The sequence below is a fragment of the Sphaeramia orbicularis genome, chromosome 13 (assembly GCF_902148855.1).
Source record: "Sphaeramia orbicularis chromosome 13, fSphaOr1.1, whole genome shotgun sequence".
In the NCBI taxonomy this organism is placed as follows: Eukaryota; Metazoa; Chordata; class Actinopteri; order Kurtiformes; family Apogonidae; genus Sphaeramia; species Sphaeramia orbicularis.
Window position 1 is genome coordinate 10,752,095 of NC_043969.1, and position 22,971 is coordinate 10,775,065.

At 35.3% G+C, this 22,971-nt stretch overlaps 1 protein-coding gene across 2 annotated transcripts in view; it reads left to right on the forward strand.

Annotated features, from left to right (window-relative positions):
• Positions 1-22,971, forward strand: part of LOC115431314 (myelin protein zero-like protein 2) — a 119,484-nt gene that overhangs the window by 35,311 nt on the left and 61,202 nt on the right. Inside the window, exon 5 of one of the 2 annotated variants that reach the window (XM_030151574.1) lies at positions 2,285-3,631. The exons of the other annotated variant lie outside the window; for it this stretch is intronic. Within the exon in view, the coding sequence (XP_030007434.1) occupies positions 2,285-2,441 (157 nt within the window). The 3' untranslated portion in view covers positions 2,442-3,631. Of the gene's footprint in view, positions 1-2,284; positions 3,632-22,971 lie in introns of those variants that run through there. 2 annotated transcript variants of the gene reach the window in all.

Genomic DNA, 22,971 nt, shown 5'->3' on the forward strand with positions numbered 1-22,971 from the left:
AATAAATCAAGAATGTACTTTTGTGTAGAAGCTGCAGATACGAAACTTTAGCCACATTACGTAGCTTTTGTGATATCACTATGTGCCTTCAATTTCTGGAAAGAAACAGCTGTTTTATCACTTCATCTTTTCCTGTTCAGCTAAATGGGCTCTAAAACACATTTCCTGTTTAGAGTTAATGTTTTGATGATAGAGGTAGAACAATGGTGTATTCTTGCTGTTTACTTCCTTACTAATACATTTCAGCTCCTACATACAGGGGTTGGACAAAATAATGGAAACACCTTCACCTCAAGATGATAATGCCCCAATCCATACAGCTAGAATTGTTAAAGAATGGCATGAGGAACATTCTAATGAAGTTGAGCATCTCGTATGGCCGGCACAGTCCCCAGACCTCAACATTATTGAGCATTTATGGTCAGTTTTAGAGATTCAAGTAAGACGTCGATTTCCACCGCCATCGTCTCTAAAAGAGTTGGAGGGTATTCTAACTGAGGAATGGCTTAAAATTCCTTTGGAAACAATTCACAAGTTGTATGAATCAATACCTCGGAGAACTGAGGCTGTAATTGCCGCAAAAGGCGGACCTACACCATATTAAATTATATTTTGTTGATTTTTTAAGGTGTTTCCATTATTTTGTCCAACCCCTGTACCAGTGCAGTACAAGCCACATGTTTGATATATACTGAACAACAAAAGAAACGCAAGTATGTTTCGGTGTTGGTTTATATGGGAGTTTTATTATGAATATTGGTTTCATATGAGATATTTATATCCAGCTGTGAAATTTACAGTGGCAGTACATTGAATTGTGTCCATAAGCGCTGAGTTGACGGTCACGGAGATGGGCCAAGCGAATATGGCGATCCTGATTACGGGCGGTCACACGTGGTCTTCCGGATCTTGGTCTGTCCCGAGTGGTCCCTGTGTCACGGAATCGAGTCCTCAGCCTACTGATGGTGGACTTGTGCACTTGTAGACGTCTGGCAACGTTGCGAGCCGTTAAACCAGCATCAAGCATACCAATGGTGCGTTCTCTCAGATTATTGTTAAGGCGAGGCATCGTGGTAATGCAGTAACTTTTGAATCTTACCATTTCTTTTTATAGCCCCCAGATAAACAAAGGGAATTGCCACTCCCATTTGTTGCTCCTACTACCATATCACTCAAAACGTACCGGACCTCCGATACTTTGTACACGTGCTCAACCCCACTCGTGGTCGTGTTTGCCTGCAAACACACGCTCCAATGGTTACAACTCACTTATTTTAATGTGTATCTCAGTTGACAACTCAACAGGACAGCTGAACTCTTGCCTGAATTAACGACCAAAACTTGCATTTCTTTTGTTGTTCAGTATATTATGAAAAAGAGAAAAAAAAAAAACAAAAACTAAAAAACAATCACAGCTGTAAAACAGTGAATGAGCAGTTTCTATTGAGGTTTCAAACCCATGTAAAGCACTTAACAGCTGCATTTGGCAGTGATTCACCTGTTCCAACCCACTGTGGTTCTTCTGGATCCACAGGAGGACGCTGGTGAACACATCTCTTGTTTTGTTTCACTACTGAAGTTCTAGCACTGTATTTTCCAGACATTCTATGGTGTTATTATGGCTTGACTGTGTGACTCCTGCAGAAATATTCAAGGTGCTACCATTTAATCACACCTGATCAGCACTTGTTGGAAACAGACATTTCATTCTTTCACAAATTTTTCATCAGCATATTGATTGCTCTATCATTCTCCAAGTCTCCCTGATAAAGGGATAACATATAGAATATCTGACTGACTTTTGTCTGTTTTGAACAATGAGCTATTTTGTGAAAGAATATTTCACTTGGGCATGGGGGACTTTTTTTTTTTTTTTTTGCTTCAGTGTTGGGTTTTCAGATCTCTCTGCAAAAAAGTGCCACAAATGTTAAACGCTGATGCGGTGCTGTGTTCAAGCCTCCCTCCAGTATTTTTTGTTGATCAAAGTTCAGACTTTTTAAGGGTTTTATCCAATCAGATGGACACGGGGACTTAAATCCAAAATATCTGACCTTCATTCTGAGCTTTCGGACAACTGTGTGACTCCTATCCTTTGTCCTTGCTGCTGTGTTTGTGCTGTGGTTGTCTGCTTGTCTTTACCCACTCCCCATTATGCACATACATGTACATAAATCATTCATGAATCTTCTACGCATGAATGCATATCCCTGTGTGCGTGCTGTGTTGCCCTTACATCCCCATCATGTGTCTCTCCCTATCCCCTATGTGTGCTTGTGTGTCCCAGCCACCCGTCGAGGGCCGTCCATCTCTACCTATCACAGACTTCCATAGAGATTGACAGTTCAGATGGCATGATCTCAGACCCCAGCACTCCAGACTCCAGCTCCTCAGAAGAAGATGAGAGAAGCTCAGACGACGATGGTGGCGACGACTCAGACTGAGGAGGTGGGAACAGAAAGAGAGGAAGAGAAACTGATATGAAGCCAGCCAGAAAGTTCGCTGGAAGGATGCCCAGATGGCACCCTTGGATTAGACTCCCCAGTATTGCCAAGAGGAGACCAGATGAAGTGAGCGCTGCTGCTGCTGAGTCAAAAACATGCACATTGTTAAAGTGAAAACGCTGTTAAAATTTCAGCTTCAGAGTTTCTGAATAAGAACAAAGAGAAAAAGCAATGCATGCGATGAAGACTGAGCCTTTGAAACAGGAAGGGGAATACATTTTGAGGGAGTGGAGTACAGAAAATCAGGAAGAAATAAGTTAATCCTGATTGTAGGAGCCGACTGGAGGGAAATCATCAATTTACTTTCAATAAATACTGTACCTGTTGTTTTAGACATGCGTCCGTTACAATCAAGTATCAAGTAAATCAACTAGTTACAACATACATCTGACATCATCAAGATACTGACATGTAAGAAGTCAGAATGAATAAGGTGTTAGCTGCCATAAGGAGCTGTATTTGGACTTTTTTATTCCTCAGTTAAATTTTCACAACTCCTCTTTTAATGCACGTTATGGTATAAATCTTGCAGGATCATCTTTCATTCTTTAGTTTTGCAATTTAAAGACATTAGGCGTAATGTAAGTCTTACATTTCAGGTAGTTTTCCACACCGTCATGATTCCTGCTAGTGTGTAAGCCCTTGTTTGAAGCAGTTTCCTTTATAACTGGAGGCCAAGGGGTTGATGATACTTCAGATTCCTTTGATAAAAAAAGATAAATGCGTTGTTGCAGTGGTTACGTAAGTGCGAAGGCCAAATGCTTGATCAGTGAGCGAGCGACTACATGCACACACCTGTCCTAAATGTTGTGTGGGAGTTCAAGAGAAGCGCACAGTCAGTCAGATCTGAAAACCCTTTGACTGCAAAACGTCCTCATGAGCCTGTTTTCCTCTGTGCGTCTGTGAATGCACCATGTCTACTAACAAACGATTGTAATACCAGTTTCTCTCACTTTTGTTGACCGAATTTTGTACTTAAGATGTAATATTGAGCAATGTTTATAGATTTTTCTTTTTATTTTAGACAATACCAGAAGTATTTTATTCTATGTCACTGTGTTTTTATAGAGCTTTTATATATATATAAAAAAAAAAAGATTTTCTAATAAAAATGCCTTTTTAAATCTGTACCGTATTGTGTATACTGTTAACTACATTAAGGTTTTCATTGAGGAAGTAGATGGTCTATGCCACATATAATCACACACATCTTGGCATGATCTGATATAACCCATCTATTATGTAAGAGAGCTATCCTGTTATCCAACATTTATTATGCATCATTATCTTTAATGCACTATCTCCAATAGTGTGTTTATGTGTGTCCGCCTGCATAGCTCTTCACTTGTGTACCTGTAAACACTGCTGCAGTGAATTGTTTAATTTGATGCAGGTTTAATACGCGTTCCTTTGTGACTTGGTCTGAGTGTGCTTGTTTATTCAATGAGTCTGTCCTTGACTATGAATATGCTAGTATGTGTGTTACTCTGTATCTGTGTGTGTGTGTGTGTGTGTGTGTCAAAGTCTATCTGTATGGGTGCAGCTTTAGTTACTGACTGACAAATCATGTGACTGTAGATGAGGACAGAGCAGGGTTGACTGGCGTTAAAAAGAAAGACAGGGTGACAAGAGATGGTGATTCTGTTTATTTAACCCAGGGGTGTCAAACTCATTTTCATTCCGGGGCCACATTCAGCTAAATTTGATCTGAAGTGGGCCGAATCAGTAAAGTAATAACATAATAGCCCTTTCATGCACGAATTATCAGAACGTTAGTCAATATTTTTTTCTTGAGTGTTTTTATTCCTCTTTAGGCATGAAAAAAGCAATGCAATTGATTTTTTTTTTTTTTTTTTTTTTTTTTTTATGAACCTATTTTTCATGGAGTTACAAAAAATGTCCACTCAACTGGACACCACGTGTTAAATTTTTGAAGCAAAGAAACATACATTTAAAACCCATAATCAGAAAGTGATATACTGTGTGAAAACAATGAAATAAAAACATGTTTAATGCAGCTAATCTGATGTTCTCTCACATTTTCTCATACTCCAATATTAGTTATTACTCATTTCATGGACGTGATATCCTCCTGAGACCCAGGAAATTGACAATTTTAGCTTTTTTTACATTAAAAAATCGTCTTGATTGGAAACTGCATAATGCAACATTTTTTTTCAGATACATTTTAAAAATTATTTTTTTTCATTGATTGATTTTTTAATGGAAGGTCCTTTGCAATGAACAGTATTTTTTAAGTTAAACTGTCAAACTTTTGTCCCCTACAGAGGACAAAATGCATTGCTAGGTCTCAGGAGGACATGCAAAAAAAATAAAGAAAGAAAGAAAAAAGAAAAAAAATCCAGAAAACTGTTAATTACAGTCTAATAACAATTAGCAATTGATTTACACGTAACATTTTACTGCAGATCAGGTTTATCAAGAGCAGCAAAGTTATAGTGATTGTATGAATTGCAGTGTTTGGGATGTTGCATAAGAGTCCATTGTGTTAGCTGATATGGAACTAAAACAAAAAAATCCATGAATATACAAGAGAACAGCTGGAGAATAACTGTCCACTGGAGTGACCACTGTGCATGAAAGGGTTAATATATAAATAATGTCAACTCCAAACTTTTCTCTATATCTTAGGGCGAAAAAAGTAAATTTGCATTATGAAAAGGTTTACATCGACAAACTACCCTTTCAACAGATGCGAAGATCTTGAACAAACTGAAAAAATAAGTGTAATTTTATTAATGATAATAATAATAATAATAATAATAATAATAATAATAATAACAATAATAATAATAATGGATTGGATTTTATATGGCGCTTTTCTAGACACCCAAAGTGCTTTACATTATTGATCCATTATTCATTCGCTCTCACATTCTCCCTCTGGTGGTGGTAAACTACATTTGTAGCCACAGTTGCCCTGAGGCAGACTGACAGAAGCGTGGCTGCCAATTCGCGCCTACAGCCCCTCCGACCACCACCAAACATTCAGACACATTCATACACCAGTGTGAGTGGCACTGGAGGCAAGGAGGGTGAAGTGTCTTGCCCAAGGACACAACGGACTGACTAGGATAGAGCGGGATTCAAAACACTAACCCTTCAGTTATTGGACGACCTGCTCTATCACCTGAGCGATTTCCTGCCTCAGTTTATCATTTACACATGTATATTATAACTTACAGATCACAGTGCATCTACAAATACACAAAACATTTAATAACAGACAGAATATTGTTGAAATTGTACTTATTTCTCTTAAGACCCTTCAGGTTGTTCATATTTGTTCAGGTTATTCACAATTTTGCAAAATTGTACTTTGTTTTAGTGTAAATACATGAAAATATTTACATTTACAAAGACACATTTTTGGAGTTGTTATTATTTCTATGTTATTATGATAGTATTTTACTGGTCCTGCCCAACTGAGATTGAATTGTTCTGAATGTGGAACCTGAACTAAAAGGACTGTTAATATCTTAGTGTAATTTTTGCATTTCACAAATTCATCCCAAGGACCAGACTGGACCCTTAGGCAGGCTGGATTTGGCCCCCGGGCCGCATGTTTGACACCTGCGATTTAACCCATAAAGACCATCACCGACCAAAAGCATCTACTGAGCTGAACTGTATAATACCTGTTGATCTACTAATCCTACCAATACATGTAAATAATTGGTGTAAAATACAGTTTGTCATCTTTTCATGGTCATCCGACATGACCCATTTGGACGTTCAGAGGCTCCGTAGTTACCGTGGAAACACCGTCATCTTCTACAACATTGATTCACCAGTAAAACCCATGGAGTTGGATCAATGACGGCGGACGGAAATACTTGGTTTTTGTTCAGTTGTTGACATATTGGATGGAACAGTCACTTTTCCGTTCTTGATATAATAACACTCAACTTTAACCCTTTCATGCATACTGGTCACTACAGTGGACAGTTATTCTAGAGCTGTTCTCTTGTATATTCATGGGTTTTGTTGTCCTTTTGTTTTTTTGTTATTTTTTTTTTTTACACATATCTTTATTAAAGTTTTAAGACACTACATATCTTTTCTGATATGTATTGGTAACATTATGTAGATCTCTCCTGAGCATAAACCTCCAGAATCATAAGCCCTCCCCATAGTTTTCACACAGTTTATCAGTAAATACATGTTTCTGTGCGTCAAAAATTAAACGTGTGGTGTTCAGCTGAGTGGACATTTTAGCAACTTCATGAAAAATAGGTTCATAAGAATTTTTTTATTTTTTTTCATTATTTTTTTTTTTTATGTTTTTTTTTTTTTTTTTACATTTTTTAATTATTTTTATTTTATTTATTTATTTATTTATTTATTTATTTATTTATTTATTTATTTTTCAGAAGAAAATTTTCAATCACATTGTTTTTTTCATGCTTAAAGAGGAATAAAAACACTCAGGAAAAAATTATGATTAAGGTAATAATTTGTGCATGAAAGAGTTAATTTGAGCTTTTATGAACATCATAATTAGTAAATTAAATACAAGAAAAGACCTGATTTATACTGATAAAATACAAGATACAGAGGATAATATTATATATAAATGGTGATAAATCACTGAAGAAAAGTTAAATATAGAGAAAAATTCATTTGGGAACTGACACAAAAGTAACACTGGGTCTTTATGGGTTAAGACAGTGTTTCTCAGTGGGGGCGTTAGGTATTTTTTGGGGGGGCGTTTGGAATGAGAAAGCTGAGAAGGGGGCACTCAGGCACAAATAGGGGGTGTTAGTCACTGTTGTATATTACAATATTATACATCACTCTCCCCCCTTCCCAGTATAAGGAGCCTGTGTCCGACATATAACAGACACTCCCCCCTCCATTGGAAATTTGTTTTCAGGGGTGCGAGGTGGCTAATGATGTGGTGAGGGGGCCTTTACCTACTAAGCTGTGTAATCTACCACCACATCCTCTACAACAAGGTTATAATAGTTTTGGATTTTTCATTTTAGTTTAGTTTTATTTAGTTTTGACTTTTTTTTTTCTCTACTTCAGTTAGTTTTAATTAGTTTTTAGAGCAGGTTTGCTAGTTTTTATTAGTTTTCGTTATTTTCTAAATGCTTAGTTTTAGTTTAGTTTTAGTTTCTTTATATCTTTTCTCTTCGTCACTGTCAAATTCAAATAAATCCCAGACAGGACTCTGCTGCTTTCTTCCAACTTTAGTCTCCATGTTTCCAGGTAGAGTGGGGACCAGAGGACGCCTAATCGACAAGTGACAAGAAGTGAGGGACCGTTAAATATCATATGGTGCCAGCAGCTATAATTGCTTGAGGGAAATAAATTGATTTTATATCAATCCAACATTGTCAAAGGACTTTTATCCAGAATTATACGTTTTAGTTAGTTTTGTAAACACACAATACAATTTCAGTTAGTTATCTTTTTTCTTCTAATTATAGTTTTTATTTATTTCAGTCAACGAAAATGTTTTTACAATTCTAGTTTTCGTCATTTCGTTAGTTTTCGTTAACGATAATAACCTTGCTCTGCAAACAGGTCAGCAGGAGGCTCCTGATGCCATTAGTGGGCGTTTGTTCAAAAAAAGTTGAGAAACACTGATTTAAGAGATATATTTACCTTTTGTTGTACAGAAAAGCCTGAAGTGGTACATATTAAACAACTTTGGAGTATTTAGAGGCACAAATTTCAATTCTACCACCAAGATTTTTACCTCCGCCAAGGAGGTTATGTTTTTGCCAGGGTTTATTTGTTTGTCTGTCTGTTTGTTTGTTTGTCTGTCCGTTAGTGTGCAACATAACTCAAAAAGTTATGGACAGATTTTGATGAAATTTTCAGGGTTTGTTGGAAATGGGATAAGGAAGAAATGATTAAATTTTGGTGGTGATCGGGGGTGGGGGGGCCCACGGGGGGGGGGGCAGACCAGAAAATTTCATCAAAATCTGTCCATAACTTTTTGAGTTATGTTGCACACTAACGGACAGACAAACAGACAGACAGACAGACAAACAAACCCTGGCAAAAACATAACCTCCTTGGCATGGGGGGGCCCATGGGGGAGGTGCCACTGATCAGCCTTGGCGGAGGTCTGCGCTCTCCGAGTGCTTCTAGTTGTAAATAGAACATGCAGGATGATATTGAAAGGGAGGTTTGCTACAAGAGGATAATCTGTATTCAGTATAGGACTCAGTTTTCATTGGTACTATGCATCATCCCTGCTACCACACCAAACAAACATCTGTTTGCAGCATGTTCATGCCTGTTCACTGGTAACTGCCAAAAAACATTCCAAGGAATCATTCAAGGTAAGGTCTGAAGAAATGTAAGAAAAACTGTTCACTATCATCAACAATGCTGTTTGAAAACACTGATAAATGTAATAAGTTACTGGAATACATGGCAACAGTTTTACCATGAGTCACTTTTACTTGAAAATCCTGAAGAAGGTGTTGTGACTCATTTATAATGGGCCATTACTGCAGTTTGCTCATTATCATGTAAAAGATCTTTCATGACAACAGACGAGTGCTAGTGCTGGTTCGAATGAAAGGAGTAATGGAAATATTTCTAGTCCCTAACAAAGAGAAAAATCAGTCTTCATTCTTCATGTTTATCCTTATGCTTCTTTTACTTGTCCTCTGTCTTGCTCCACCCCTCTCTTATTACAGGCTGCATTCCACACCTTAGGGCGGGATGTACCTGGCACAGTCATGTGAAGCACTAAATTCCATCACACATGCACATAAAAAACACACAAAAACACGAGACTGGTTGCAGAAAGAAAAGAACCAGCTTACTGATACGTAGCTGTGGGTGTGAATGATTAAAATGTTGTTCCTCACTTACCCTTAGACACACACACCCAGGCCTATACACACTGAAACACCACAGTCATTGTTGTATATAGAATAAAGCCTCCTAAAGCTACTGAGTGATGATGTACGACTTGTCTGTGACAGTCCTTAGAAAAGTTTCTCACAGTGTGAAACCTTGGAAATACAAGCACTGCAAACACAAAAGTAAAAAAGATTGCTCTTACCTTTTTATTCTATGTCGAGCAAGCTTTTACTTAGAAAAACAACCGCATTTTAAATAATATAAGTCTATAGAAGCTAATTTTGAAGTACATTAAATTGGTGACAGACTAAAATGATAGCATGCATAAAATCTCAGCACATTCTTATTTTATTAACGAGAATTGTCCAACAGAATAAGTTTGTATATTAACTTATAAGAAGTACAATTAGCTTAAAACATTCCCTGTTAAATTAATTATGGTGTTTCAGAGTTTAAGCACATGTTGTTTTAACAAATCTAGCCAAGTCTAACCTCGCCTGCAAATATGTGGCTCAGTTCTAATATGTTTTTGCAGCGTGAGTGTGTTGGAGTTAGGGAGTTACTACCTTTCATCAACTATTCACCACCACACAACAGCGGAGTGCATGTAAAACGATGAACAGTTGGGAAAGACTCTCACGTTTTTGGCTGGAGGATAATGGTTACATACACCGTCTGGCCCCAACAAATTTAAATCACCTTGATTAGACCCCTCTGGTGTTGACAACAGAAGAACAGGCCTGTTGTGGACCAGAGTCGCCACATAGGCAGAGTCAGTGCGTGGGGAAATCCTTCATTGTGGCAGAAAAGATTTCACCTGAAACTGAGACCCAGCAACTGTAATCAAACAGAGGGCTTCTGTATTCATGCACACAATGCACAACACAATGAGCTCTGTGTGCTGATGAAGGCTGGTAAGTAGTATAATACTTTAACTTACAATAGATCATGAGGAATCTCCATCAAAGTCAAGCAGATTATATAATCTGGTTAACATACAGTAATGCAACACTATGGGATGTAGAATTTCACAATTACGGTAAGTCAAATCTTTTAACCCATAAAGACCCAAACATCCACTGGTGACCAAAAGCACCTACTGATCTAAAATACCTGATGAGTATTGATTTACTAATCCTATCAATCCATGTAAATAATTGGTGTAAAATGCAGTTTGTTGTCTTTTCATGGTCATCAGATATGACCCATTTGGACGTTCAGAGGCTCCGTAGTTACCGTGGAAACACCATCATCTTCTACAACACAGGTGTCAAACATGCGGCCCGCCAAAGGTTCCAATCCGGCCCGCGAGACGAATTTGCAAAGTGCAAGTTAGGGCATCAAACTCAAAAATAATATCATAATAACCTATAAATAATGACAACACCAATTTTTTTTCTCTTTGATTTAGTGCAAAAACATTAAATTGTGAAAATATTTACATTAACCCTTTCATGGACGAATTATGAGAACCTTGATCAAAATTTTTTCCTGAGTGTTTTTATTCCTCTTTAGGCATGAAAAAAACAACATGACTGAAAACTTTCTTCTGAAAAATAAATTTTAAAAATTTAAATAAAATTAAAATTAAAAAAAATAAAAATAAAAAATACATTAAAAAAAAATAATAATGAAAAAAAAATTCTTATGAACCTATTTTTCATGAAGTTGCAAAAATGTCCACTCAACTGGACACCATGCGTTTAATTTTTGACGCACAGAAACATGTATTTACTGATAAATTGTGTGAAAACTATGGGCAATGCTTGTGATTCTGGGGGTTTATGCTCAGGAAAGATGTACATAATGTTACCTATTCATGTCAGAAAAGACATGTAGTGTCTTAAAACTTTGATAAACATATGTGTTAAAAAAAAAAAAACAACAACAACATAAAGAACAACAAAATCCATGAATATACAAGAAAACAGCTGTAGAATAGCTGTCCACTCTAGTGACCAGTATGCGTGAAAGGGTTAACATACTATCCTTTAATAATAAAATGAAACTAGAAGCACTCAGAGAGCGCAGACCTCCGCCAAGGCTGATCAGTGGCCCCCCCTCGTGGGCCCCCCCACCCCCGATCACCAGCAAAACTTAATCATTTCTTCCTCATCCCATTTCCAACAAACCCTGAAAATTTCATCCAAATCTGTCCATAACTTTTTGAGTTATGTTGCACACTAACGGACGGACAGACAAACAAACAAACAAACAAACCCTGGCAAAAACATAACCTCCTTGGCGGAGGTAATAACCTGAACAAATATGGGCAACCTGAAATGTCTAAAGAAAATTAAGTGCAATTTTAACAATATTCTGCCTGTTACTAAATGTTTTGTGCCTTTGTAGATTGGATCTGTTATGCCTACGCAGAAATGATAAGTCGAGGCAGAATATTGATAAAATTGTGCTTAAATTTCTTAACAAATTTCATTTTTTTCAGGTTATTCACATCCTTTTTTGTTTGGATAGTTTGTAAACGTAAATATTGGCATAACTGAATGTCATTTTTTGCACTAAAACATTTTGGAGTTGTCATTATTTATTGGCTATCATGCTATTATTTTACTGGTCTGGCCCACTTCAGATTAAATAGGGCTGAATGTGGCCCACGGAAGAAAATGAGTTTGACACCCCTGTTCTACAACATTGATTCACCAGCAAAACCCATGGAGTTTGATGAATGACAGTGGATGGAGATAATGGGTTTATGTTCAGTTATTGATACTTTTTCTTCAGTTTTCTCTGTTTTGATATAATAACCTTTGAGTTTTCATGAACATCTACATGATAAGCTAATTAAATATAGGGGAAAATACATGATTTACACTGAAAAATTGATAATACAGAGGATAATATTACAATAAATAGTGTTAAATCACATAAGAAAGGTTATATATAGAGAAAAAATCATTTACATTGGGAATTACTGCAAAAGCAACAATAGCATAGATTTTTCTCCATATATAACCTTCCTTAAGTACTTTATCACCATTTATTGCAATATTATCCTCTTTACTTGAAGATTTTTTTTCAGTGTATATCATGTATTTTCCTATATTTAATTCACTGATCATGTCGGTGTTCATAAAAACTCAGATTAAATTGAAAGGTTATTATATCAAATCAGAAAAAAATCATGGAAAAGTTACTTTTTCAGTAAAAATATTGACTAAATATAAAACCAAGTGTCTCCATCCACTGTCATTGATCCAACTGGTGAATCAGTGTTGTAGAAGATGACGGTGTTTCCACATTTACTGCGTAGCCTCTTAATGTCCAAATGGGTCATATCTGATGACCATGAAAAGATGACAAACTGCATTTTACACCAATTATTTGTATGTATTGGTAGGATTAGTGGATCAACAGTGGTTAAATATTTTAGATCAGTAGATGCCTTTGGTCGATGGTGTGTGTTTGGGTCTTTATGGGTTAATAAGCATCAAAAACAAAGTGCAAACCCTGACTTACCTTAAGAACTATTATAGATATAATACAAACACTCCTTTTCTGAATGGATGCAGGCCACACTATATTATGAGTACATCCTCCTTACTGCACAATCCATACAAATACTGTGTATCTCTGACAAACAGCCTATTTTATCATAACCCATAAAGACCCAGTGCTATTTTTATGGCAGTTCCCAAACAAATTCTTCTTAAGATTTAACCTTTCATAAGTGATTTATCTCCATTTCTGATAATATTATCCTCTGTATTTTGTGTTTTTTCAGCAAACATCATGTATTTTCCTTTATTTAATTTATTGATCATGTAGATGTTCATGAAAATTGAGTAAATTCAAAGTTAATTATATCAAAACAGAGAAAAATGAAGAAAAATGTACTTTTTCAGCAAAGATATCAATAAGTGAACATAAAACCAAGCATTTCCACCCACTGTCATTCATCAAACTCCATGGGTTTTACTGGCGAATTAATGTTGTAGAAGATGACGGTGTTTCTTTGTTAACTACGGACCCTTTGAACGTCCGAATGGGTCATATCTGATGACCATGAAAAGATGAAAAACTGCATTTTACACCGATTATTTGCATGTATTGACAGGATTAGTGGATCAACAGTGGTTAAATATTTTAGATCAGTAGATGCCTTTGGTCGATTGTGTGTGTTTGGGTCTTTATGGGTTAATAAGCATCAAAAACAAAGTGCAAACCCTGACTCAACTTGAGAACTATTATAAATATAATACAAACACTCCTTTTCTGAATGGATGCATTCCACACTACATTATGAGTACATCCTCCTTACTGGACAATCCATACAAATACTGTGTATCTCTGACAAACAGCCTATTTTATCATAACCCATAAAGACCCAGTGCTATTTTTGTGGCAGTTCCCAAACAAATTTTTCTTAAGATTTAACCTTTCATAAGTGATTTATCTCCATTTATGATAATATTATCCTCTGTATTTTGTGTTTTTTCAGCGAACATCATACATTTTGCTATATTTAATTCACTTATCATGTAGATGTTCATGAAACTCAGATTAAAGTTGAGGATTATTATATCAGAAACAGAGAAAACTGAAGAAAAAGGGACTTTTTCAGTAAAGATGTCAATAACTGAACATAAAAACAAGCATTTCCACCCACTGTCCTTTATCAAACTCCATGGGTTTTACTGGCGAATTAATGTTGTAGAAGATGACGGTGTTTCTTTGTTAACTACGGACCCTTTGAACGTCTGAATGGGTCATATCTGATGACCATGAAAAGATGAAAAACTGTTTTTTACACCAATTATTTGTATGTATTGATAGGATTAGTGGATCAACAGTGATTAAACATTTTAGATCAGTAGATGCTTTTGGTCGATGGTGTGTGTTTGGGTCTTTATGGGTTAATAAGCATCAAAAACAAAGTGCAAACCCTGACTCAACTTGAGAACTATTATAGATATAATACACAGGTGTCAAACATGTGGCTCGGGGGCCAAATCCGGCCCGCCAAAGGGTCTAGTCTGGCCCTTGGGATGAAGGGCACATAACATTTAGTAACAGGCAGAGTATTGTTAAAATTGCACTTAATTTTCTTTAGACATTTCAGGTTACCCATATTTGTTCAGGTTATTTCATTTTGTTATTAAAGGATAGTATGTTAACCCTTTCATGCATACTGGTCACTACGGTGGACAGCTATTCTACAGCTGTTCTCTTGCATATTCATGGATTTTTTTGTTTGTTTGTTTTTTTACACATAACTTTATTAAAGTTTTAAGACACTACATATCTTTTCTGACATGAATCGGTAACATTATGTAGATCTCTCCTGAGCATAAACCCCCAGAATCATAAGCCCTCCCCATAGTTTTCACACAATTTATCAGTAAATACATGTTTCTGTGCATCAAAAATTAAACGCTTGGTGTCCAGTTGAGTGGACATTTTTGCAACTTCATGAAAAATAGGTTCATAAGAATTTTTTTTTTTTTCATTATTGTTTTTTATGCATTTTTTTTTTTTTTTGATTATTTTTATTTTATTTATTTATTTTTATTTATTTTTCAGAAGAAAATTTTCAGTCGCATTGTTTTTTTCATGCCTAAAGAGGAATAAAGCTACTCAGGAAAAAATTTTGATTTAGGTTCTCATAATTCGTGCATGAAAGGGTTAACAAACCTTTTAGATCAGGTTCCACATTCAGACCAATTCAATCTCAAGTGGGCAGGACCACTAAAATACGATCATAATAATCTATAAATACTCACAACTCCAAATTTTTTCTCCTAGTAAATGTAAATATTTTCATATATTTACACTAAAACAAAGTATAATTTCATAAAAAATGTGAATAACCTGAACAAATTTGAACAACCTGAAATGTTTCAAGAGAAGTTAAGTACAATGTTAATAATATTCTGCCTGATATTAAATGTTTTGTGTATTTGTAGACCCGCTGTGATCTGTAAGTTATAATGAACATGTGGAAATGATACACTGAAGCAGAATATTGTGAAAATTACACGTATTGTTTCAGTTTGTTCATGTTATTCACATTGTTTAAAAGGGTAGTTTGTAGATGTAAACATTTTCATTGTTTAATTTTACTTATTTCCCTCTAAAACATAGAGAAAATTTTGGAGTTGGCATTATTTAGATATTATGTTATCATTTTACTGGTTTGGCCCACTTCAGATCAAATTTAGCTGAATGTGGCCCCTGAACTAAAATGAGTTTGACACCCCTGATATAATACAATCTTTACATACAACTCATACAAATACTGTGTATCTCTGACAAAACAGCCTTTCAGATGCCATATTTGTCTTAATATATATACTCAGTGTGGGAAAAACATCCACTGTTGAACGTAGAAACTGTCTGTGGGAACTGCACAAACTTCCCAGGGCACCTTCACCCTTGGGTGCAGATCCAGGGGTAAGTGTTTACTGAAAATGACAGTGAGTAGGTTGGTTTTAACCACAATACACACACGTCACAGAGACTCCTTGTAATGGTGTGTATTGGTGGAAGTAAATAGGATGTGTAAGGACTGTAACTCCGTCAAATATGCACACACAGAGGATGCTGGTTCTCACAGACATCCCTAAAATGAAGTGAGATTATGCAACATGATGACTATATCTTTTATGTCGGGATGCCTCTGGCTGTGCAGATAGATGTAGGTATGTCCGTCCACAATAAAGGCATGAAAAAAAACTTCAAAAGACTCTGCACAAACATGTCGAGGAGAGATAAAGCATTACAGCAGAGTTAAGCAGCAAAGGCTAGAATAACAAATACCATCTCCCATTAGAGACAATTACAACAGTAAAGACAGCAGATTTGGGACAGGGATAGTGGAGTGATATGCCTAGAAATAGCAGGGAAATCCCACCAGAGCGTCAGTGGTTTTATACAAAGGCTGGCAAGGGAGATAAAACAAGATCCATGGAGGCCTCCACACTCGCAGGTCAAATAAGGATTAAGATGAAGTCTGTATTTGTAGTTTCTGCCCATGCCTGATTTAACAGTGTAGCATCCTATTTCTGCATAAATAACTTTTTTTGCCACAATGTACAGTCATGGAAAAAATTACTAGACCACCATTGTTTTCTTCAATTTCTTGTTCATTTTAATGCCTGGTACAACTAAAGGTACATTTGTTTGGACAAATATAATGATAACAACAAAAATAGCTCATTAGAGTTTAATTACCTCCGCCAAGGAGGTTATGTTTTTGCCAGAGTTTGTTTGTTTGTCTGTCTGTCTGTTTGTCTGTCTGTCTGTCTGTCTGTCTGTCTGTCTGTTTGTCTGTCCGTTAGTGTGCAACATAACTCAAAAAGTTATGGACAGATTTTGATGAAATTTTCAGGGTTTGTTGGAAATGGGATAAGGAAAAAATTATTAAATTTTGTTGGTGATCGGGGGTGGGGGGGCCCACGGGGGGGCCCATTTCCAACAAACCCTGAAAATTTCATCAAAATCTGTCCATAACTTTTTGAGTTATGTTGCACACTAACAGACAGACAGACAGACAGACAGACAAACAAACAAACAAACCCTGGCAAAAACATAATCTCCTTGGCGTGGGGGGGCCCACGGGGGGGGGCACTGATCAGCCTTGGCGGAGGTCTGCGCTCTCCGAGTGCTTCTAGTTTTAGAGCTGATATCTCACCATTTTCCATGTTTTCTTGATAATAATCAAAATCACTTCTGTTCTTACATCAATATCTATGGCATTGTACTGACAAAAATAGTGCTTTTAGGCATTCCATGTTTTCTTTTCTATCTGCTTTAGTCACATGATACACACAGGAGTTAGTATTTAATTGCATAACCACTGTTTTTAATGATTTAGATCAGGGGTGTCAAACTCATTTTAGTTCAGGGGCCGCATTCACCCCAATTTGATCTCAAGTGGGCCGGACCAGTAATTAGTAACAGTGAAAAAAGTAAAATTATATTATGACCAGGTTTACATCTACAAAGTTTCCTTAAAAATCTGAATAACATGAACAACTTGAATTGTCTTAAGAAAAACAAGTGCAATTTTAACAATATTATGCCTCAGTTTATCAGTTTATCATTTACACATGCGCGTTACAATCGCACAAAACATTTAGTAATGGGCAGAATATTGGTAAAATTGGATTTACTTTTCTTAAGACATTTCCATTTGTTCATATTTGTTCAGGTGACTCACGTTTTTTTGTAAAAGTATCGTTTGGTAATATAAACATTTTCATGTCATTTTACTTTTTTACACCTAAAAAACAAAGAGAGAATTTGGGGTTGTCATAATTTATAGGTTATAATGATACTATTTTACTGGTTCTGACCCACTTAAAATCTAATTGGACTGTTTGTGTCTGTATGTGGAACCTGAATTAAAATGATTTTGACACCATTGATAGTTAATATCTTTAGTGTAATTTTTGCATTTCACAAATTCATCCCACGGGCTGGATTGGACCCTTTGGTGGGCTGGATTTGGCCCCCAGGCCACATGTTTGACACCTGTGATTTATATGGTCTTATAATTTTTTCCGTGACTATATGCATGACAAATTAACCCATAAAGACCCAGTGTTACTTTTGTGATAGTCCCCATATGTTTATATTATGTTTATGTTTACGCATTTGGCATATGAATTTTTCTCTATATTTAACCTTTCTTAAGTGATTTTTCACCATTGACTATAATACTATACTCCATATTTTGCACTTTTAAGTGAAAATGAAGTATTTTCCTATATTTAATTTACCGATCATGTAGATGTTCATAAAAACTCAAATGAAAAGTTGAAGGTTATTCTATAAAAAACAGAGAAAACTGAAGAAAAAGTGACTTTTTCAGTAAAATCTCTCATTAACTGAACATAAACCAAGTGTCTCCATCCACTGTCATTGATCCAACTCCATGGATTTTACTGGTGAATCAATGTTGTAGAAGATGACGGTGTTCCCATGGTAACTACGGAGCCTCTGAACGTCCAAATGGGTCATATCTAATGACAATAAAAAGATGACAAACTGTATTTTACACCAATTATTTACATGTATTGGTAGGATTAATGGATCAACAGGTATTAAACATTTTGGTTCAGTAGATGGTTTTGGTCGATGATGGATGTTTGGGTCTTTATGGGTTAATTAAAAACATATACAGAGACAAATCAAGAACACACCTTAGATTATTTGTCATAAAATTGAAGATATAGATAGATACAGCATAAATTCCAGAAATAAAACCAATGGTAATATAATGTTTAAAATGCAATTAAAGTCATTATAGCACCAAAGTATAAAAGTGGGTTTTAGGACAATATGCCACACATATGAGGTTTTACTCAAAGGAAGACAGACGTGAGGCGATATGAGGGAAAAGCAGACAAAAGAGCATATGAGAAAAACAAATGTCACCCATGGGAATCAAACCAGACAAGTTGTAGTTCATGGATGGCGCCCTTGACCACTCAACTAATGGGTCACACAAATCACCATCTTAAACTGTCCAACAAAATAAATTATTACTACTACTAACCATTTTCTTCTGCTCACACAAGCAAACATAGCTATGTCCACTTATTGAATTTCCGCATATGAAAAATTAAGTGCAAACATACGAACATGCAAAACCGGAACTATTATATTGACAAATCTGTAGTCCTTCATATAGTATGTATAGTGCATGTAGTTTTATGATACTGAGAAGTGTACAGTGTTAAACATGTGTAAATAGAAAGGAATACAGGATCGATAGAACAATAAAAGAAAACAATAACTGTGTAAAATTATTAATACTGTCCTGCAGATATGGAGGATAAGAGGTATGGGAGCATTATGCAACCCTTACACCACATTTCTGCATGAGAAATAGGATGTGGACTAATGGAAATATGATGACAGTGACCGGAACCCTTTTACTGACATAAGTGTAGTCCTTTATATGTAGTATGTTACAAATAGAGCTGCATTTATCTGTATGATACTGATGCATTACTGATACATTGGTTGCATCACTGTGGAAATAGACTTATATTGTGCAAAAAGATAATTTGGTGGGAACAGAGGCGAATAAATGCAATGTTTTCAAACAAAAAGAGATCAGAATATTACAAAATGAACATATAAACATGTAAAACTGGAACTATTGTATTGACAAATGTCTAATCCTCCATATGTTACAAACAGATCTTCATTTATAGATTTAACGATACTGTAAAGTGTAACGTGTGAAACATGTAAGTTAGAGAAAAAGAAAAGAATGATTATTTTTTAAAAGAGAATTACCCTTTCATGCATGAATTATTAGAACTGTAATCAAGATTTTTTTCTGGAATGTTTTTATTCCTCTTTAGGGATGAAAAAAAAACAAAAAAACAATGCAATTGAATTTTTTTCATGAAGCTATTTTTCATGAAGCTACAAAAATGTCCACTCTGCTGGAAACCATGGGTTCTATGTAGAAGCAAAGAATTATGTATGTACTGATATACTTTGTGAAAACTATGAATTAAAATCATTTTAATGCCGCTAATCAGATGTTTTCTCACATTTTAACGTACTCTAATACTAGTTATTCCTAACTTCATGGAGATAATATGCAAAAAAACCCAAAACAAAACAAAACAAAACAAAACAAAACAAAACAAAACAAAACAAAACAAAACAAAACAAAACAAAACAAAACAAGTTTTTGTTTAGAAAAACAAAAAAACCCTGTTAATTACAGTCTAATAACAATTAGCAATTTTTTTTACACTCAAACATGTAACTGCAGATCAGGTTTATCTAGAAAGGCAGCGTTACATTAATGATATGAATTGCAGGGTAGGGGATGATGCATAAACGTCCACTGTGTTGGCTGATATGGAACTAAAACAACAAAATCCATGAATATATAAGAGAACACCTTTGAACAGCTGGCCACTGTAGTGACCACTATGCATGAAAGGGTTAATACTGTGCTGCAGATATGAAGGATAAGAGGTATATTAGCATTATGCAACCACATTTCTGCATGAGAACTATGAAGTGGACTAATGGAAATAATATGACAGTGATCAGAACGCTTTCACTGACATATGTGTAGTCCTTTATATACAGTATGTTGTAAATAAGAGTTGTATTTATCTTTATGATACTGATGCATCACTGATACATTGGTTGCATCACTGTGGATACAGACAAGGCAAGTTTATTTATATAGTGCAAAAAGGTCATTCGGTTTGAACAGAGGGGAATAAATGCAGTGTTTTCAAACAAAAAAGATCAGAATATTACAAAATGAACATATAAACATGTAAAACTGGAACTATTTTATTGAAAAATGTGTAGTCCTTCATATATGTTACAAACAGATCTTCATTTATAGATCTGATGATACTGAAAAGTGTGAAGTGTTAAACATGTATAGTTAGAGAAAAAGAAAATAATATATACAGTATATATATATTTTTAAATATAATTGTTAATACTGTCCTGCAGATATGGAGGATAAGAGGTATAGGAGCATTATGCAACCACATTTCTGCATCAGAAATATGAAGTGGACTAATGTAAATATTATTGCAGTGACCGGAACTCTTTTATTCATATATGTGTAGTCTTTCATATACAGTATGTTACAAATAGAGCTGCATGTACTGTACATCAATGATACACTGGTTCTATCACTGTGGATATAGACAAGGCAAGTTTATTTATATAGTGCAAAAAGATAAATCGGTGGGAACAGAGGGTAATAAATACAATGTTTTCAAACAAAATAAGATCAGAATATCACAAAATGAACATTAAAACATGTAAAACTGGAATTATTTTACTGACAAATATCTAGTCCTTCATATATGTTACAAACAGATATTCATTTATAGATTTAATGATACTGAAAAGTGTAAAGTGTTAAACATGTATAGTTAGGGAAAAAGAAAATATTTATTTATTTATTCATTCATTCATTTTCTGAACCCGCCTAATCCTCACTAGGGTTACGGGGGTCTCTTGGAGTCTATCCCAGCTACTTATGGGCGAAGGCGGGGTACACCCTGGACATGTGACCAGTTCATCGCAGGGCTGAACATATAGAAACAAGCAATCACTCTCACATTCACGCCTATGGGCGATTTAGATTAAACCAATTAACCTATCAGTGCATGTCTTTGGATGGTGGGAGGAAGCTGAAGTACCTGGAGAGAACTGACGCAGACACGGGGAGAACATGTAAACTCCACACAGAAGGGTCCCACCATCGACTGGTGTTGGAATTGAACCCAGGAGCTTCTTGCTGTGAGGCATGAGTGCCATCCACTGCACCACCGTTTCGCCCTATTTATTTATTTATTCATTTATTTAAGTATTTATTAATTTAATTTAATTTAATTTAATTTTATTTTATTCATTTATTCATTTATTCATTTATTTATTTATTTATTTTTAAACAGAATTGTTAATACTGTCCTGCAGATATGGAAGATAAGAGGTATAGCAGCATTATACAACCCGTACACCACATTTCTGCATGAGAAATATGAAGTGGACTATGGTAAATATTTTGACAGTGATGGGAACCCTTTTATGGACTTATGTGTTGTCCTTTATATACAGTATGTTACAAATAGAGCTGCATTTATCTTTATGATACTGATGCATCACTGATACATTGGTTGCATCACTGTGGATATAGACAAGGCAAGTTTATTTATATAGTGCAAAAAGGTCATTCGGTTTGAACAGAGGGGAATAAATGCAGTGTTTTCAAACAAAAAAGATCAGAATATAACAAAATGAACATATAAACATGTAAAACTGGAACTATTTTATTGAAAAATGTGTAGTCCTTCATATATGTTACAAACAGATCTTCATTTATAGATCTGATGATACTGAAAAGTGTGAAGTGTTAAACATGTATAGTTAGAGAAAAAGAAAAGAATATATACAGTATATATTTTTAAATATAATTGTTAATACTGTCCTGCAGATATGGAGGATAAGAGGTATAGGAGCATTATGCAACCACATTTCTGCATGAGAAATATGAAGTGGACTAATGGAAATATTATGGCAGTGACCGGAACTCTTTTATTCATATATGTGTAGTCTTTTATATACAGTATGTTACAAATAGAGCTGCATGTACTGTACATCAATGATACACTGGTTCTATCACTGTGGATATAGACAAGGCAAGTTTATTTATATAGTGCAAAAAGATAAATCGGTGGGAACAGAGGGTAATAAATACAATGTTTTCAAACAAAAAAAGATCAGAATATCACAAAATGAACATTAAAACATGTAAAACTGGAATTATTTTACTGACAAATGTCTAGTCCTTCATATATGTTACAAACAGATATTCATTTATAGATTTAATGATACTGAAAAGTGTAAAGTGTTAAACATGTATAGTTAGGGAAAAAGAAAATAATATTTATTTATTTATTCATTCATTCATTTTCTGAACCCGCCTAATCCTCACTAGGGTTACGGGGGTCTCTTGGAGTCTATCCCAGCTACTTATGGGCGAAGGCGGGGTACACCCTGGACATGTGACCAGTTCATCGCAGGGCTGAACATATAGAAACAAGCAATCACTCTCACATTCACGCCTATGGGCGATTTAGATTAAACCAAT